The following is a 15,458-nucleotide window of genomic DNA, read 5'->3' as shown; positions in this document are numbered from 1 at the left end:
TTCCGCCCCAGTGGCAGCACCGCGTGCTGATTTTTCCGCGATTGTTTATTTATTGCGGGGGGGGACAGGAGGGGGGGGCGCTGGGAAATAATCGAGGGAACCCCCCCCCCCCCCCGGGCAGGGGTGGGGCTGCGCTAATTGAGCAGATGAAGGGAGCGGCTTAATTGGAGTCAGCTGGAAAATTGCATCGCTTTCCCCTCCCCGCCCCCCCCCCGCTCACCGCCGGCAGCTGTGCGGGGGGGGCGGGGGGGGAAGCGTGGAGTGCTACCCCCCCCCCAAAGCCAAGCAGACGGCCCTCATTACACGCGGCTCTAATTGCGTTGATCAGCAATTAGCTTAATGGGAAATTAAGAGGTGAATTCCTCCCCCCCCCACTTAAGTCAGCAGTGAATGGAAAATGAATGGAAAATGAATGGAAAATGAATCCCTGCCTTTCACTCCATGGGGGGCTCAGCCCCCCCCCCCCCCCCCGTAGATAAGGGTTCACCATCCCCACACCTGCCGGGGGGGCGAAGTGGGGGGAGCCCAGAGCTGAGACCCCCCACCCCAGAGCCCCCGGATCCCTGAGACCCCCGTCCCGGCGCCCCCCCACCCCAGAGCCCCCCCCCATCCCTGAGACCCCAATTCCTGACCCCCCCCATCCCATAGCCCCCCCAAATCCCTGAGCCCTCCCCCTATCCCAGCCCCCCCCCCAATCCCTGCCCCCCCATCCCATTGCCCCCCAAATCCCCGAACCCTCCCCCTACCCCCCAGCCCCCCCCCAATTCCTAACCGCCCCCCCTCCCCTCCCCCCATCCAGAAACCCCCCCACCCCAGAACCGCCCCCCCATCCCTGAGACCCCAACCCCGGGTCCTCCACATCCCAACCCCCCCCCATCCCATACCCCCCCCCCGCCATCCCTCAGCCCTCCCCCCATCCCTGACCCCCCCGAACCCAGAACCCCCCCCATCCCTGCATCCCCCACCCTATAGCCCCCTCCCACCCTATAGCCCCCCCACCCCTCAGCCCTCCCCCATCCCTGCGACCCCCATCCCAGAGCGCCCCCCAATCTCAGACCCCCCCCCAACCCCCATTGCCCCCCATCACTCCCTGAGCCCCCCCAGCTGAGAACCAGCCCCCCCCCGCCCCCCCGGCTCCCCTTCCATCCCCCCCCCACCTTCCTCCTCCAGCCCCCCAGGACCCCCAGACCCCCCACCCAATTGCATCCTGCGCCTGTGCCCGCCCCCCCGCGCCCCCCCCCGCCACACTCCATGCACGAGGGGGGGCCCGCAGACCCCCCCACACTCCATGTCCCCCCCCCGCTGCAGTGCGGCCCCGGAGCTCCGCACTCATTGGGGGGGGGTTAATGAGTTAATGAGGTGCTCAGAATGGGGGTCTCGGGTGCCCCCCCCCCTTCCTATAAGCTGGGGGGGGGCTGTGCATGGGGACCCCCCCCATGTGGGGGCCCTCAGCATCGCCCTGTTGGTTCGGAATGTGGGGAGCAGGAGGCAAAGGTGGGGCTGTGGGGTCTGTGGGATCTGTGGGGTCTGTGGGATCTATGGGGATCATTGGGGGTCTGTGGGGTCTGTGCAGCTCTAAGGGGATCTGTGGGGTCTGTGGGATCTGTGGGGTCTGTGGGGATCATTGGGGTCTGTGGGATCTGTGGGGATCTGTGGGGTCTGTGGGATCTATGGGGATCATTGGGGGTCTGTGGGGTCTGTGCAGCTCTAAGGGGATCTGTGGGGTCTGTGGGATCTATGGGGATCATTGGGGGTCTGTGGGGTCTGTGCAGCTCTAAGGGGATCTGTGGGGTCTGTGGGATCTGTGGGGTCTGTGGGGATCATTGGGGTCTGTGGGGTCTGTGGGATCTATGGGGTCAGTGGGGTCTGTGGGGATCTGTGAGGTCTGTGGGGCTCTATGGTATCTGCGGGATCTATGGGGGTCTGTGGGGTCTGTGGGGTCTGTGCAGCTCTAAGGGGATCTGTGGGGTCTGTGGGGATCATTGGGGTCTGTGGGATCTGTGGGGATCTGTGGGGTCTGTGGGGTCTGCGGGGATCATTGGGGTTCTGCGGGGTCTGTGGGGCTCTATGGGATCTGTAGGGTCTGTGGGATCTGTGCGGCTCTAAGGGGATCTGTGGAGTCTGTGGGGTCTGTGGGGTCTGTGGGATCTATGGGGATCTGTGCGGCTCTATGGGATCTGTGGGATCTGTGAGGATCAGTGGGGTTTGTGGAGTCTGTGCAGCTCTAAAGGGATCTGTGGGATCTATGGGATTTGTGGGGATCTGTGGGGCTCTAAGGGGATCTGTGGGGATCTTAGGGATCTGTGGGATTTGTGGGGATCTGTGGGGATCTCTGGGGCTCTATGGGATCTGTGCAGCTCTAAGGGGATCTGTGGGATCTATGGGATCTTTGGGATCTGTGGGGACCTGTGGGATCTGTGCAGCTCTAAGGGGATCTGTGGGGCTCTGTAGGGATCTGTAGGGCTCTATGGGGCTCTATGGGGGTCTGTGGGGCTCCATAGGACTTTGAGGGGCTCCGTGGGGCTCAGAAGGGCTCTATGGGGTCTGTGGTTCCCTGTGGGGCTCTGGAGCAGCCAGCAGTGCTTTGCCCTATGGGGGGAGGAAGCCGATATTTCTGGGTGAAATCGCCCAGTTTTGGGGAGAAAAGTGGCATTTCTTGGAGAAAACAGATTTTTTGAAGAAACCTGGGATTTTGGGGAGAAAATGTCGAATTTGGGGGAGAAAGGTGGAACTTGTGGGTGAAAAAGGCCTGTTTGGGGAAGAAGAACCAGTGCCTAACCCTAACCCTAACCCTAACCCTAACCCTAACCCTAACCCTGACCCTAACCCTAACCCTAACCCTAACCTTAACCCTAACCCTAACCTTAACCCTAACCCTAACCCTAACCCTAACCCTAACCCTAACCCTAACCCTAACCCTAACCCTAACCCTAACCCTAACCCTAACCCTAACCCTAACCCTAACCCTACCCTAACCCTAACCCTAACCCTAACCCTAACCCTAACCCTAACCCTAACCCTAACCCTAACCCTAACCCTAACCCTAACCCTAACCCTAACCCTAACCTGACCCCAAACCCAACCCAACCCTAACCCTAACCCTAACCCTATCCCAGACCCCAACCCAGTTTTCTCCCCCAAAATCGGACCTTTTCTCCCCGAAATCCCACTTTTCTCCCCCTAAATCTGGATCGGGTGCCTCGGATCCTCGTGCAAAAGGAGCAGAGCAGCTCACACCCTTGTGCAAAACACGCAGCCCCCCCCACACACCCAAATCCTTGTGCACGAAGATGGGAGCTCTCACCAGTTAGCGTGCAAAAAGAGCTGCTGCCTCCTCACGCCCTCGTGCAAGGGCATTGGAGAGCCCCAAATCCTCGTGTCAAAGCATCGGATCCTCGTGAATCCTTGTGCAAAAGGTGCTCGACCCCCCCTCTCCACCCTCTTCCCTCCCAATCCTGGTGCAAAAGGGCTCAGCAGCCCGAATCCTCGTGCAAGAGAGGCTGCGAGGGGGGGGTTGTGCGAATAGTGCTGCGTGCCCTTGTGCAAGAGTAGAGCCGGCACCAAACCCTTGTGCAAAAAAGAGCAGCACAATCCAAGCGGGTCCTTGTGCAAAAGGAAGCCGTGTCCCATCCTCGTGCAAAAAGAGCAGAGCCCTCCAAATCCTCGTGCAAAAGAAAAACGTGCCCCCTGTTCTCGTGCAAAAAGAGCTGCACCTTCAGAATCCTCGTGCAAGAGACCCCCGTTGTGCAAAATGAGCCGTGCCTTCAGGATCCCCGTGTACACGGAATCTGCACGCCCTGAACCTCGTGCAAAAGGAGCAGAGTGCTCCAAAGCCTCGTGCAAAAGGAATCGGTGCCCCCCCACCCTTGTGCAAAGTGTGTGGCACTTCTGCGATCCTCGTGCAAAAGGAGGAGCGCCTGCAGGATCCTCGTGCAAAAGGAGCGTGCCCCCCAATCCTTGTGTAAAAGAGCGGTGTTCTGATCCTTGTGCACAAGGAATCGGTGCCCCCCGCCCTCGTGCAAACAGAGCCGTGCCCCCAGAATCCTCGTGCAAAGGCAATCGGTGCCCCCCCCAAATCCTCGTGCAAAAGGAGCTGTGTCTTCAGGATCCTCGTGCAAAAGGAGTGTGCCCCCCCTCCAGTCCTCGTGCACGCAGTGTGACCCCCCCCCTTGCAGCTCCATTCAGCGGTGTCCCGTCCCCCCCCCGTGCAAAGGGCCGTTGTGCAACACTGCCCCCCCCCGCCCCCCCCCGGGGGTTTGGAGCCAATAAAAATGGGACCCCCCCAAAAAAACCAGTGAGCGCTGGGGGGGGGCTGAGAGGCGTTTATTGGGGGGGGGGGCGTGGTGACATCGATGCACGACGGGACACGGATGGGGGGGGGGGGGCATGGAGTCCTTTGGGATAAATATAATTGGGGGGGGGGGGGGCGAGTGTGGGCCCCCCCTTTGTGAGCATGGGGGGTGACTGGGATGGGGGGGGACATGAGGTGACACGGGGGGGGACATGGAGGGGGGGCACGGGGACCTGAAGAGGTGACACAGGGGTGGGGGGGGCACGGGGGGGGGGACATGGGATGGGAATATGGGGGGGTGACATGGGGGGGGGGGGCACGGGGACCTGCGGGGAGGTGACACAGGTGGGGGACACGGGGGGGGGGGGCACAGGGGGGTGGTGATGGGGGGGGACAGGAGTGGGGGGAGAGGGGAGTGGGATGGGGGGTGACGTGAGGGGGGGCGACAGGGGGATGGGATGGGGGGGCACTGGGGTGGTGACACGGGGGGTGACACGACACGGGGGGGGGGGTGACACTGGGATGGCGGTGATGGCGTGGGGGGGTTGGCGCCCCCTAGAGGAAGGCGCTGGGATTGGCGCGGGGGTCCTTCTGGTTGCGGTACCGCATCGCCAGCCACACCCCCAGCACCTGCGGGGGGGGGGCGTCAGAGGAACCCCCCCCCACAACCCCCCCTCACTGACACCGCCCCCCCCCATCACAACCCCCCCACGTTGCCCCCTCCCCACCATTGGCTCCACCCCCCCCACTGCCCCCCCCCCATTGTCCCCATCCCCCATTTTGTCCTCCCTCCTCCCCCACTGCCCCCCCATCACTGCCCCCCCCCATCACTGCCCCCAACCCCGTGTCACCCCCCCCGTATCCCCATGTCACCCCCCCCCCGTGTCCCCCCCTCCATGTCACCCCCCCATCCCATTCCCCTCTCCCCCCCATCCTTGTCCCCCCCCATCACCACCCCCCGTGCCCCCCCCCATGTCATCTCATGTTCCCCCTCACCCCAATGTCACCCCCTCAGGTCCCCCCCTCAACCCCCCATCACCACCTCCCCATGCCCCCGACCCCTGTCCCCCCCCCCATGTCACCCCCCCGTATTCCCTTCCCATGTCCCCCCCCACCCCATCACCCCCCCCCCCGTCCCTTCCCCCCCCCCCTCCCCAATTATCACCATCCCGTCCCAATTGTCCCCCCCCCCCCAGGCCCCCCTCCCCACCACCCTATGCCCCCCCCATGCCCCCCCTTTATGCCCCCCCCGCTATGCCAACCCCCCCACACCCCCCCATGGGCCCCCCCATTCCCCCCTCCTCCATATGGCCCCCCATAACCCCCCCCTCACCCCCAATATTGCCCCCCCCCCACTCTCCCCAACCCCCCCCTCCCCCCCCCCCCCGCCCCCCCCTCACCTCTGTGAAGCTGAAGAACAGCCCGACCCCCCCCAGCAGCTTCAGCGCCTCGTCCGAATGCTGCAGAACCGCCTCGGTGCAGCTGCGACAGCGGGGGGGGGCCCAGAGCCGGCAGTGCTGGGGGGGGGGCAAAGGTTGGGGGGGGGCTCAGGCCGGGAGGATCAAAGTTTGGGGGGATGAGGTTGGGGGGGGGAAGAAGTTGGGGGGGGCAGGTTGGGGGGGGCTCGAAGTTTGGAGGGGTGAGGTTGGGGGGTGAAGTTTGGAGGGGGGAAGAAGTTTGGGGTTGCAGGATGGGGGGGCCTCAAAGTTTGGGGGGGGTGAGGCTGGGAGGGGGAAGAAGTTAGGGGGAGGCAGGTTGGAGGGGGGGCTCAAAGTTTGGGGGGGGTGAGGTTGGGGGGCAGGTTGGGGGGGGTCAAAGTTTGGAGGGGAGGTTGAAGGGGGGGGAAGAAGCTGAGGGGGGTGGCAGGTTGGGGGGGGCTCAAAGTTTGGGGAGGTCAGGTTTGGGGGGAGTCATTTTGGGGGTCAGGTTGGGGGGCAGCTCAAGGTTTGGGGGGGGGCGTGTTGGGGGGGAGCTCAAAGATTGGGGGGGTCAGGTTGGGGGGCTCAAAGATGGGGGGTCAGGTTTGGGGGGGTCATGTTGGGGGAGTCAGGTTGGGGGGCAGCTCAAAGTTTGGGGGGGTCAGGTTTGTGGGGGTCGTGTTGGGGGGGTTGTGTTGGGGAAGGAGCTCAAAGATGGGGGGCATGTTGTGGGGGGCACATGTTGGGGGGGCGAGGTTGGGGGGTCAAACTTTGGGGGGGGCTCAGGTTGGGGAGCTCAAAGTTTGGGGGGGTCAAAGGTTTGGGGGGGTCAGGTTGTGGGGAAGTCAGATTGGGGGGGGCTCAAAGTTTGGGGAGCTCAGGTTTGGGGGGGTCGTGTTGTGGGGTCAAAGGTTGGGGGGCAGCTGAAAGATTCGGGGGGTCAGGTTGGGGGGCTCAAAATTTGGGGGGGGCTCAAAGTTTGGGGGGGTGAGGTTGGGGGGCAGCTCAAAGATTGGGGGAAGGTTGGGGTGGGGGGGCTCAGTGGTTGGGGGGGATCAAAGGTTGGGGGGCTCAAAGTTTGGGGGGGTCAGGTTTGGGGGGGTCGTGTTGGGGGCCTCAGGTTGGTGGGGGTCAAAGGTTGGGGGGGCAGCTCAAAGATTGGGGGGTCAGGTTGTTGGGGGCTCATGTTGGGGGGGGGCCCAAAATTTGGGGGGGGCTCAAAGGTTGGGGGAGGTCAGGTTTGGGGGGGCTCAGCTTGTTTGGGGGTGTTGGGGGGGGTTGGGGGTCTTTGAGGGGGGTGCTGTGGGGGGGCGTTGGGGGGGGGCTGGGGGTTATTTGGGGGAGTCGTGGGGTGTTGCGGGGTGTTTGGGGGGGTATTGGGGGGTGCTGGGAGGGGGTCTTTGGGGGGGGCGTTGGGGGATGTTTGGGGATTTTGGAGGGGCTGTTTGGGGGGAGTTTTGGAGGGGGGTTGTTGTGGGGGGGTGTGGGGGATGTTTGGGGGGGTTGGGGGTTTTGTGGGGTGTCTGGGGGGGGGATGTTTTTGGGTTTTGGGGGGGGCTGGGGTTATTTAGGGGGGCGTTGTGGGGGGGTGTCGAGGAATGTTTGGGGGGGGCGTTGGGGGCGTTGGGTGTTTGGGGTGTTTTGGGGTCTTGGGGGGGTTGGGGGGAGTTTGTGGGTTATGTGGGGTGTTTGGGGCTGTTGGGGGGCATTTGGGGGCAGTTGGGGCGTTGGGTGTTTGGGGAGTTGTGGTGGGGTGTTTGGGGGGTGTTGGGGGGAGTTGGGGGTGTTGGAGTTATTTGGGGGGGGTTGGGGGTGTTGGGGGGGCTTGGGGGGTGTTGGGTGTTTGGGGTGTTTTGGGGTGTTGGGGGGGTTGTTTGGGGAATGTTTGGGGGGGCGTGGGGGGAGTTTTGGGGAGGGGTTGGGGGGGCATAGAGGGGTGGGGGAAGGGGCAGCCAGGAGGGGATGGGGGGGAGGGCAATGGGGCAGCGGTGGGGGGGCGGTGGGGAGATTTTGGGGGGCTGTCTAATTGGGGGTGTCCTGGGGGGCGTTTTGGGGGTGTTGGGGGGAATTTGGGGGGGTTGGGGATGTTTGGGGTGTTGGGTGTTTGGGGAATTGTTGTGGGGTGTTTTGGGGGGGTGTTGGGGGGTGTTGGAGCTATTTGGGGGGTCTGGGGGGTTGTGGGGGGTTTTGGGGGGGATGTGGGGGGGGTATTTGGGGGGGGCTGGGGGTGTTTGGTGGGTATTTGGGGGTGTTTGGGGGGCGCTGGGTGTTTGGGGTGTTTTGGGGCTGTTGTGGGGGTTGTTGGGGAACGCTTGGGGGGGCATCAGGGGGGCATAGAGGGGTGGGGGGGCACGGGGGGGGATAGGGGGTGGGGGAAGGGGCAGCTAGGAGGGGATGGGGGGGGGACGGGGGGGGAAGAGATGATGGGGGGGAGGGGATGGGTGGGGGGGGAGGGGATGGTGGGGGAGGGCAATGGGGCAGCGATGGGGGGCGATGGGGAGATTTTGGGGGGCTGTCTATGGGGGGTCAGGGGTGTCACGGGGGGCACTCTGGGGGTGTCTGGGGGAGAAGTTTGCGGGTTTTTGGGGGGGTGGGAGGAGTTTGGGGGGGGGTTGCCGGGGTCACTCACTGCAGGGCAGGCGCTGAGCTGGGTGCTGTTGGGGGTCCCGCAGCAATCCAGGCGCTGCTCCAAACCCCAGCGGGTGGCGTTGCTCAGCAGCGGCCACGTGGCACCAAACAGCTGCTCCTGGGGGGGGGGGTTTGGGGGGGGACGTGGCAGGCAGGAGATATGGGGGGGTGGGGGGAGATGGGGGGGGGGGAGAGGGGATATGGGGGGGGGACATGGTGGGTGGGGGGACCAGAGGGACATGGGGAGATTTGGGGAGGGGAGACAGAGGATATTGGGGGGGGGAATAAGGGGGGTGTGGGGACACAATGGGGGCCGGGGGGGTGGGGGCATATGAGGTCAGCAGCCATAGGGATGTGTACCCCCCCCCACATGTCCCCAAACCCTCAATGCCACCCCCCCACATTCAGTGCCCCCCCCCCCCAATACCCCCCCCCCAATGCCCCACATTGCCCCTCCCCCACTGTTCCCCACCCTCTGGATGTCCCCCCCACCCTAATTGTTGCCCCCCCCCAATCCCAGATGTCCCCATACCCCCAACGTCCCCCATCTCTCTGGGTGACCACCCCAACCCCCTGATGCCCCCCCCCCAAATTGCCCCCCCCTGGACGTCCCCCACCCCTCCTAATCTGCCCCCCCTCTAAATACCCCCATTCACACCACAATCCCCTCCCCCCCGATGCCCCTCACCCAAATATCCCTACCCCCCTCGATGCCCCCCCCCCAACCCCCCCAGTGCCCCCTCCCCCACTGTCCCCCACCCTCTGGATGTCCCCTCCACCCTAATTGTCCCCCCCCCAATCTCCCACCTCCTTCCAGTGCCCCCTCCCCAATTCTCTCCCCCCCAATTTCCCCCCCATCCCCCCAATGTCCCCCATCTCCCTGGCTGCCCCCCCCAGCCCCCCGATGCCCCCCCCTAAAATGTCCCCCCCCGTGCCCCCTCCCCCCACTGTTCCCCACCCTCTGGATGCCCCCCCACTAATTGCCCCCCCTCCCCAATTTCCCACCCCCTCAATTCTTCCCCCCAACCCCCCACCCCAGATGTCCCCATACCCCAATGTCCCCATCTCCCATTTGCCCCCCCCAATCCCCCCCCCTCCAATGTCCCCCTCCCCAACAAATCCCCACCTTCTGGATGCCCCCCTACCCCCCAATTCCCCCCCAAAGCCCCCCCCCCCCATCCCGGATGTCCCCTTCCCCCCAATGTCCCCCTTTCTGTCCTCCCCAGCCCCCTGATGCCCCCCCCGCAAATGTTCCCCCCAGTGCCCCCTCCCCCACTGTTCCCCACCCTCTGGATGCCCCCCCCATCTCCCTCCTCCCCCCCGTGCCCCCCCCCAATTCCCCCCCACCCCCCAATTTCCCCCCCAACCCAGATGTCCCCATCCCCCCAGTGACCCCATCTCCCTGGCTGCCCCCCCAGCCCCTCGATGCCCCCCCCCAATCTCCCCCCCCTCAATTTCTCCCCACCAAAGCCCCCCCCCATTCCGGATGTCCCCATCCCCCCCATGTCCCCCACCTCCCTTTCTGTCCCCCCCCGCCCCCCGACGCCCCCCCCAATCACCCCCCCACCTGCCGCCCCCTGTCCATGGCCAGGCAGGAGCACGAGACGCCGAACTGCACGAGGAACAGCAGCCCGAGCACCACCATGTACTGCGCATGCGTCAAGGGAGCAGCACCGCGTACTGCGCATGCGTCAAGGAGCGGCGCCCACCGCCCTTGGGGGGGGGGGGGGGTCCCAAATGTCCCCAACCTGACAGAGGGTCCCCAACTCTGAAGTCCCCAATTGTCTCCAACTCTGATGTCCCCAACTCTGATGCCCCCAGTCTGGGGATCCCAAATGTCCCCAGCCCCAACTCTGATGTCCCCAAAAGTGCCCAACTTTGGGGTCCCCAACTCTGACGTCCCCAACCCGGGGGTCCCAAATGCCCCAACCTGATAGGGGGTCCCCAACTTTGGGTCCCCAAATGTCCCAACCCAGGGTTCCCCAACTTCGATGTCCCCAAATATCCCCAATCCAGGGGTCCCAAATGTCCAAACCCGGCAAGTGGGCCTCAATTCTGATGTCCCCAAATGTCCCCAGCAAGGGGGTCCTAAATGTCCCAACCAGTCAAGCAGACCCCAACTCTGATGTCCCCAACTCACATCCCCAACCTGGGGGTCCCAAATGTCCCCAACTGGGCAGGGGGCCCCAATTTTGATGGCCCCAAATGTCCCCAACCTGGACGCCTCCAATTCTGATGTCCCCAACTGTCCCCAATCCGGGGGTCTCAAATGTCCCAACTGGGCAGGGGGACCCCAGTTCTGATGTCCCCGAATGTCCCCAACCAGGGGGTCCTAAATGTCCCAATCAGTCAAGTAGACCCCAACTCTGATGTCCCCAACTCATGTCCCCAACCTGGGGGTCCCAAATGTCCCCAGCCGGGCAGGGGGACCCCAACTCTGATGTCCCTCCGCCCCATGCCTGGTGTCCCCACATCTTCCGGATGTCCCCAGCCCTGGTGTCCCCAAACCCCAGCGTCCCCAACCCCGGTGTTTCCCCATCTCCAGGTGTCCCCCAACCTTGATGTCCCCATGGTCCCCCCGTCCCTGGTGTCCCCATGTCCCTACCCCTGCTGTCCCCAGATCTTCAGGACGTCCCCAACCCTGTTGCCCCCCTGTCCCTCAGGTGTCCCCAGTGCTGGGGTCCCAACTCTCAAGTCCACACCCCAGGTGTCCCCAAGTCTTCCTCTGCTGTCCCCACGTCCTCAGGATGTCCCCAACCTTGGTGTCCCCAAAAGCCCCCAACCCTAACATCACTAACCCTGCTGTCCCCATGTCCCCAACCCTGCAGCCTCCTTGTGCCCAAGGTGTCCCCAGATCTTCAGGATGTCCCCAATTCTGGGTTTCCAGCCCTGCTGTCCCCATGGCTCCCCACACGTCCCCAAGTCTCTGACATGCCTACAACCCCGGTGTCCCCAATCCTGCTGTCACCAACCCCGGTGTCCCCAAGGTGTCCCCAAATCCCTGAGGTGCCCCCACCCCTGATGTCCCCAGTTATCCCCAACCCTGTGGTCCCCACATCCTCAGGATGTCCCCATCCTTCGTGTCCCCAAGTCTTTGCCTGGTGTCCCCACACCCTCAGGATGTCCCCAATCCCGGTGTCCCCACACCCTCAGGATGTCCCCACCTCTGGTGTCCCCAGGTCCCTGACATGTCCCCATGTCCTTGGCGCAGCCCCCACCCCACAACACCCAATGACTCCTTCATGCGCCCCCCACCCCCCAGCATCCCCCATCCTGGTGTCCCCAATCCTGGTGTCCCCAATCCTGGTGTCCCTTGATGTCCCCAACCCTGGTGCCCCCAAGTCCCCGAGGCGTCCCTACAATCTTCAGGATGTCCCCAACCCTGGCATTCCCAACCCTGCTGACCCCTTGTCCCCAAGGTGCCCCCAACCCTGGTGTCCCCAAGTCACCAAAGTGTCCCCAAGTCTTCTCCCGGTGTCCCCAACCCCAGTGTCCCCACATCACCAGGATGTCCCTAACCCTGATGTCCGCCTGTCCCCAAGGTGTCCCCAATCCTGGTGCCCCCACATCTTCAGGACGTCCCAAGGTGCTTCCAAGTCCCCCTCTGGTGTCCCCAACCCTGGTGTCCCAAAGTCCCCAACCCTGCTCTCCCCATGTCCCCGAGGTGTCCCCAACCCTGAGGTCCCCAATGTGTCCCCATGTCCCTGTAGTGTCCCCAACCCTGAGGCCCCCAGGTCTATCCCCAACTTTTCAGGATGTCCCCAACCCTGGGGGCTTCAACCCTGGTGTCCCCAAATCACCGAAGTGTCCCCAGTTCTTCCCTTGGTGTCCCCACGTCCTCAGGATGTCCCCAACCCTGGTGTCCCCTTGTCCCCAAGATGTTCCCAACCCCAGTGTCCCCAAGTCCCCTTGTTCCTGTAGCGTCCCCAACTCTGCTGTCCCCTTGTCCCCAAAGCATCTCCAACCCCGCTGTCCCCACATCACCAAGATGTCCCCAGTTCTTCCCCTGATGTCCCCATCCGTGTCCCTGAGCTGTCCCCAGGTGTCCCCAAGCCTACGTCCCAGAGGTGTCCCCAAGTCTCCAGGATGCCCCCACCCCTGGTGTCCCCATGGTCCCGAGTTGTCCCCAGGTGTCCCCAAGTCCCTGCAGCAGCGCTCATCTCCATGTTCCCCAGCTCTCCGTTTTTGCTCCCTTCCCACTGCGACTCCTTGTCCCTAAATCTTTGGGTGTCCCCAAGTCACCAAGGTGTCCCCAAGTCTTCCTCTGGTGTCCCCAACCCCGGGGTCCCCCTTTCCCTCAGGTGTCCCCAGTCTTGTTGTTTTCATATGTCCCCATCCCTGGTGTCCCCAAGTCACCAAAGTGTTCCCAAGTCTCCCGGTGTCCCCAACCCCGGTGTCGTCACACCCCGATGTCCCCCTGTCCTCAAGGTGTCCCCAACTTTGGTGTCCTCCTGTCCAACCCTGGTGTCCCCAGACGTCCCCAAGTCATGAACTTGTCCCCAATCCTGGTGTCCCCACATCTTCAGGACGTCCCAAGGTGCCTCCAAGTTCCCCTCTGGTGTCCCAAAGTCCCTGAGGTGTCCCCAACTCCAGGGGTCCCCAAGTCTCCAGGATGCCCCCACCCCTGCTGTCCCCAACCCCGGCATCCCCACCCCGATGTCCCCTCAACCCTGATGTTCCCCCCCTCCCCATCATTGTCCCCAACCCTGGGGACCTCAACCCCACTGTCCCCCAGACCCCGAGGTGTCCCCAACCCTGGGGTCCCTGAGTCATGAAGTTGTCCCCAATCCTGGTGACCCCAACCCCGCTCTCCCATGTCCCTGAGGCGTCCCCAACTCCGGGGGTCCCCAAGGTGTCCCCAAGTCTCCAGGATGCCCCCACCCCTGCAGTCCCCCAGATCCCAAAGTGTCCCCAACCCTGGCATCCGTGACCTGTCCCCACCCTGATGTCCCCTCAACCCTGATGCCCCCCCTCGCCCTCCGCTGTCCCCATGTCCCTGAAGTGTCGCCAACTCCAGGGGTCCCCAAGTCTCCAGGATGCCCCCACTCCTGCAGTCCCCCAGACCCCAATGCGTCCCCAACCCTGGCATCCCTGACGTCCCCCCCACCTTTATTGTCCCCATCTGCCCCCACACCCTTGGAGCCCCCCACCCCAATATCCCCCCCCCCCCGGAGCAGGAAGGATACAAAGAACAGCAGGACCTGGTGATGGTGAGCAGCACCCAGCAGCCCCACGGCGGCGATGAGGAGCAGCAGCACCCCGACAGCCAGCACCCCCCCAACCAGGGGAACCCACGAAACCACGTCCACCGCGCGGCCCCACGCGGCCACACCGACCAGCAGCAGCCCCACCAGCTGGGGGGGGGACGGGGACAAGGGAGGGTCAGTGGGGCAGCCCCATATCCCCGGGGGGGGACACAAAAGGGGGGAGATGGGGGCAAGGCGGGGGGGGAGGGGGAGATGGGGGCAATGGGGCTGGGGGGGGGAATCAGTGGGGCAGCCCCACCAGCTGGGGGGGGGACGCGGACAAGGGGGGGGTCAGTGGGGCAGCCCCATATCCCCGGGGGGGGGGACACAAATTGGAGGAGATGGGGGTAGGGGGGACCTAAGGGGGGGGAGATGGGGACAATGGGGCTGGAGGGGATCAGTGGGGCAGCCCCAAAAGTCTTGGGGGGGGGGCACCCAAAGGGGGGGGTTCCCAATGGTAAAGCTATGGGGACAGTGGGGTGGGGGGGGACGGCACCCAAAGGTGCAAAAAGGGGGGGATGGTGGGGCTGGGGGCGTGGGGGGGGGGGCGGACACCACGGGGTGGGGGGGGGAAAGTAGGGCCGGAAGGGGGGACCCCAATGGTGAAGTTTTGGGGACAGTGGGGTGAGGGGGTCGGGGGGGGGGCACCCAAAGGTGCAGAGATGGGGACGGGGGGGGGGACGGGGGGCGCACAGATCCGGGGGGGTACGGGGAGGACAGCGGAGGGAAGCGGACCCCCCCCCCAAAGCAGAGCCGCCCCCGCTCACCACGTAGACGACGTTGAGGGCGCAGAGCGCGTTCCGTGAACACGCGAAACCGCCGCACACCATCGTGGCCCCCCCGCCCCCCCCCCGTTAAGGGGCCGCGCCCGTCCGCTGCGGCCCCTTTAAATCGCGGCGCGGCTTCCGCGCATGCGCGAACGGAAACTCCGCCCGCTGCGTGCTCGCGTCGCCGCCGCCGCGCGTGCGCAGAAGGAGGAACGGGGCGGAAGAGCCGGCTCGTGCGAGCGGCGCATGCGCAAACGAGCGCACCGACGCCGCTGCGGCCTGCCGGGAATGCCCGGATGTGGGCGGGGATTCCCAGGAGGGGGCGGGGCTTCGCTGCTCCCTGCGCCCCGTGGCCCCGCCCCCAAAGCCCGCAGCCCCCCGGCCCCCCCCAGCCCCCCAGAGACCCCACGGACCCCCAGGTTCCCATTGCCCCCCAACCGCCCTCGGACCCCCCGTTCTCCATAGATCCCCCACAGCCCCCCCAGTTCCCTATCGCCCCCCCAGACCCCCCCAGTCCCCCCAGACCCCCATAAGCCCCCCAGCTCCCCCCATTTCCAATAGACCACCCCCCCCCCCATAGCCCCACCCCCGGTTCCCAATTACTCCCCCAGACCCCATAAGCCCCCCAGGCCCCCCCCAGTTCTCCCCAGCCCCCCCCCAAGTGCCAATAGACCCCCCCCAGACCCCCATAAGCCCCCCAGCGCCCCCAGTTCCCAATAGACCCCCCCAGCCCCCCATAGCCCCCCCCTGCCCCCCCAGCCCCCATAAGCCCCCCAGCCCCCCCCAGTTCCACCCAGGCCCCCAGACCCCCAGCCCCCCCGCCCCCCCCCCGTGTTTATTGAAGACAAATGTGACAATTTTGGGGTGAAAAACGCCATTTCTGGGGTAACTGCGTTACATTGGGGAGAACGCCCCCCAACCCCCCCCCCACGGCACCCATAGCCCCCCATGCCCCCCCACGACCCCCAGCCCCCCCCAGACCCCATAGCCCCCTATGACCTCCCGAAGACCCCTCTAAGACCCCCCCCACGACCCCCAGACTCCCCAGCACCCCCCATGCCCCCCCCAAGCCCCCCCATGACCCCCAACAGCCCCCCATAACCTCCCA

General features: G+C 65.0%; 1 protein-coding gene across 1 annotated transcript; it reads right to left on the bottom strand.

Moving 5' to 3' along the window:
* Positions 1-4,726: 4,726 nt before the first annotated feature.
* Positions 4,727-14,507, bottom strand: TSPAN31 (tetraspanin 31). Its single transcript, XM_090128410.1, has 6 exons — positions 14,351-14,507; positions 13,524-13,691; positions 9,905-9,985; positions 8,339-8,455; positions 5,692-5,808; positions 4,727-4,921 (listed from the first exon to the last, which is right to left on the bottom strand). Exons 1-6 carry the CDS (start codon positions 14,411-14,413, stop codon positions 4,847-4,849), a joined length of 621 nt encoding a protein of 206 aa, XP_089984536.1. The 5' UTR covers positions 14,414-14,507; the 3' UTR covers positions 4,727-4,846.
* Between the last annotated feature and the right edge of the window lie 951 nt (positions 14,508-15,458).

The sequence above is a fragment of the Phasianus colchicus genome, chromosome 33, assembly GCF_987193195.1.
Source record: "Phasianus colchicus chromosome 33, bPhaCol1.hap1.1, whole genome shotgun sequence".
In the NCBI taxonomy this organism is placed as follows: Eukaryota; Metazoa; Chordata; class Aves; order Galliformes; family Phasianidae; genus Phasianus; species Phasianus colchicus.
The sequence above is the reverse complement of the archived record's forward strand: the minus strand, read 5'-3'. Positions and strand labels throughout refer to the sequence as shown.

Bases quoted from the DNA above. Each gene is read 5' to 3' on its own strand.
- TSPAN31 (XM_090128410.1), bottom strand. From the start codon at position 14,413: ATGGTGTGCGGCGGTTTCGCGTGTTCACGGAACGCGCTCTGCGCCCTC. The intron at 8,456-9,904 runs GTGGGGGGGTGA...CCCCCCCCCCAG, and splicing joins CCATGGACAGGGGGCGGCAG to GAGCAGCTGTTTGGTGCCAC. The intron at 5,809-8,338 runs GTGAGTGACCCC...CCCCCCCCCCAG, and splicing joins AGCTCAGCGCCTGCCCTGCA to CACTGCCGGCTCTGGGCCCC.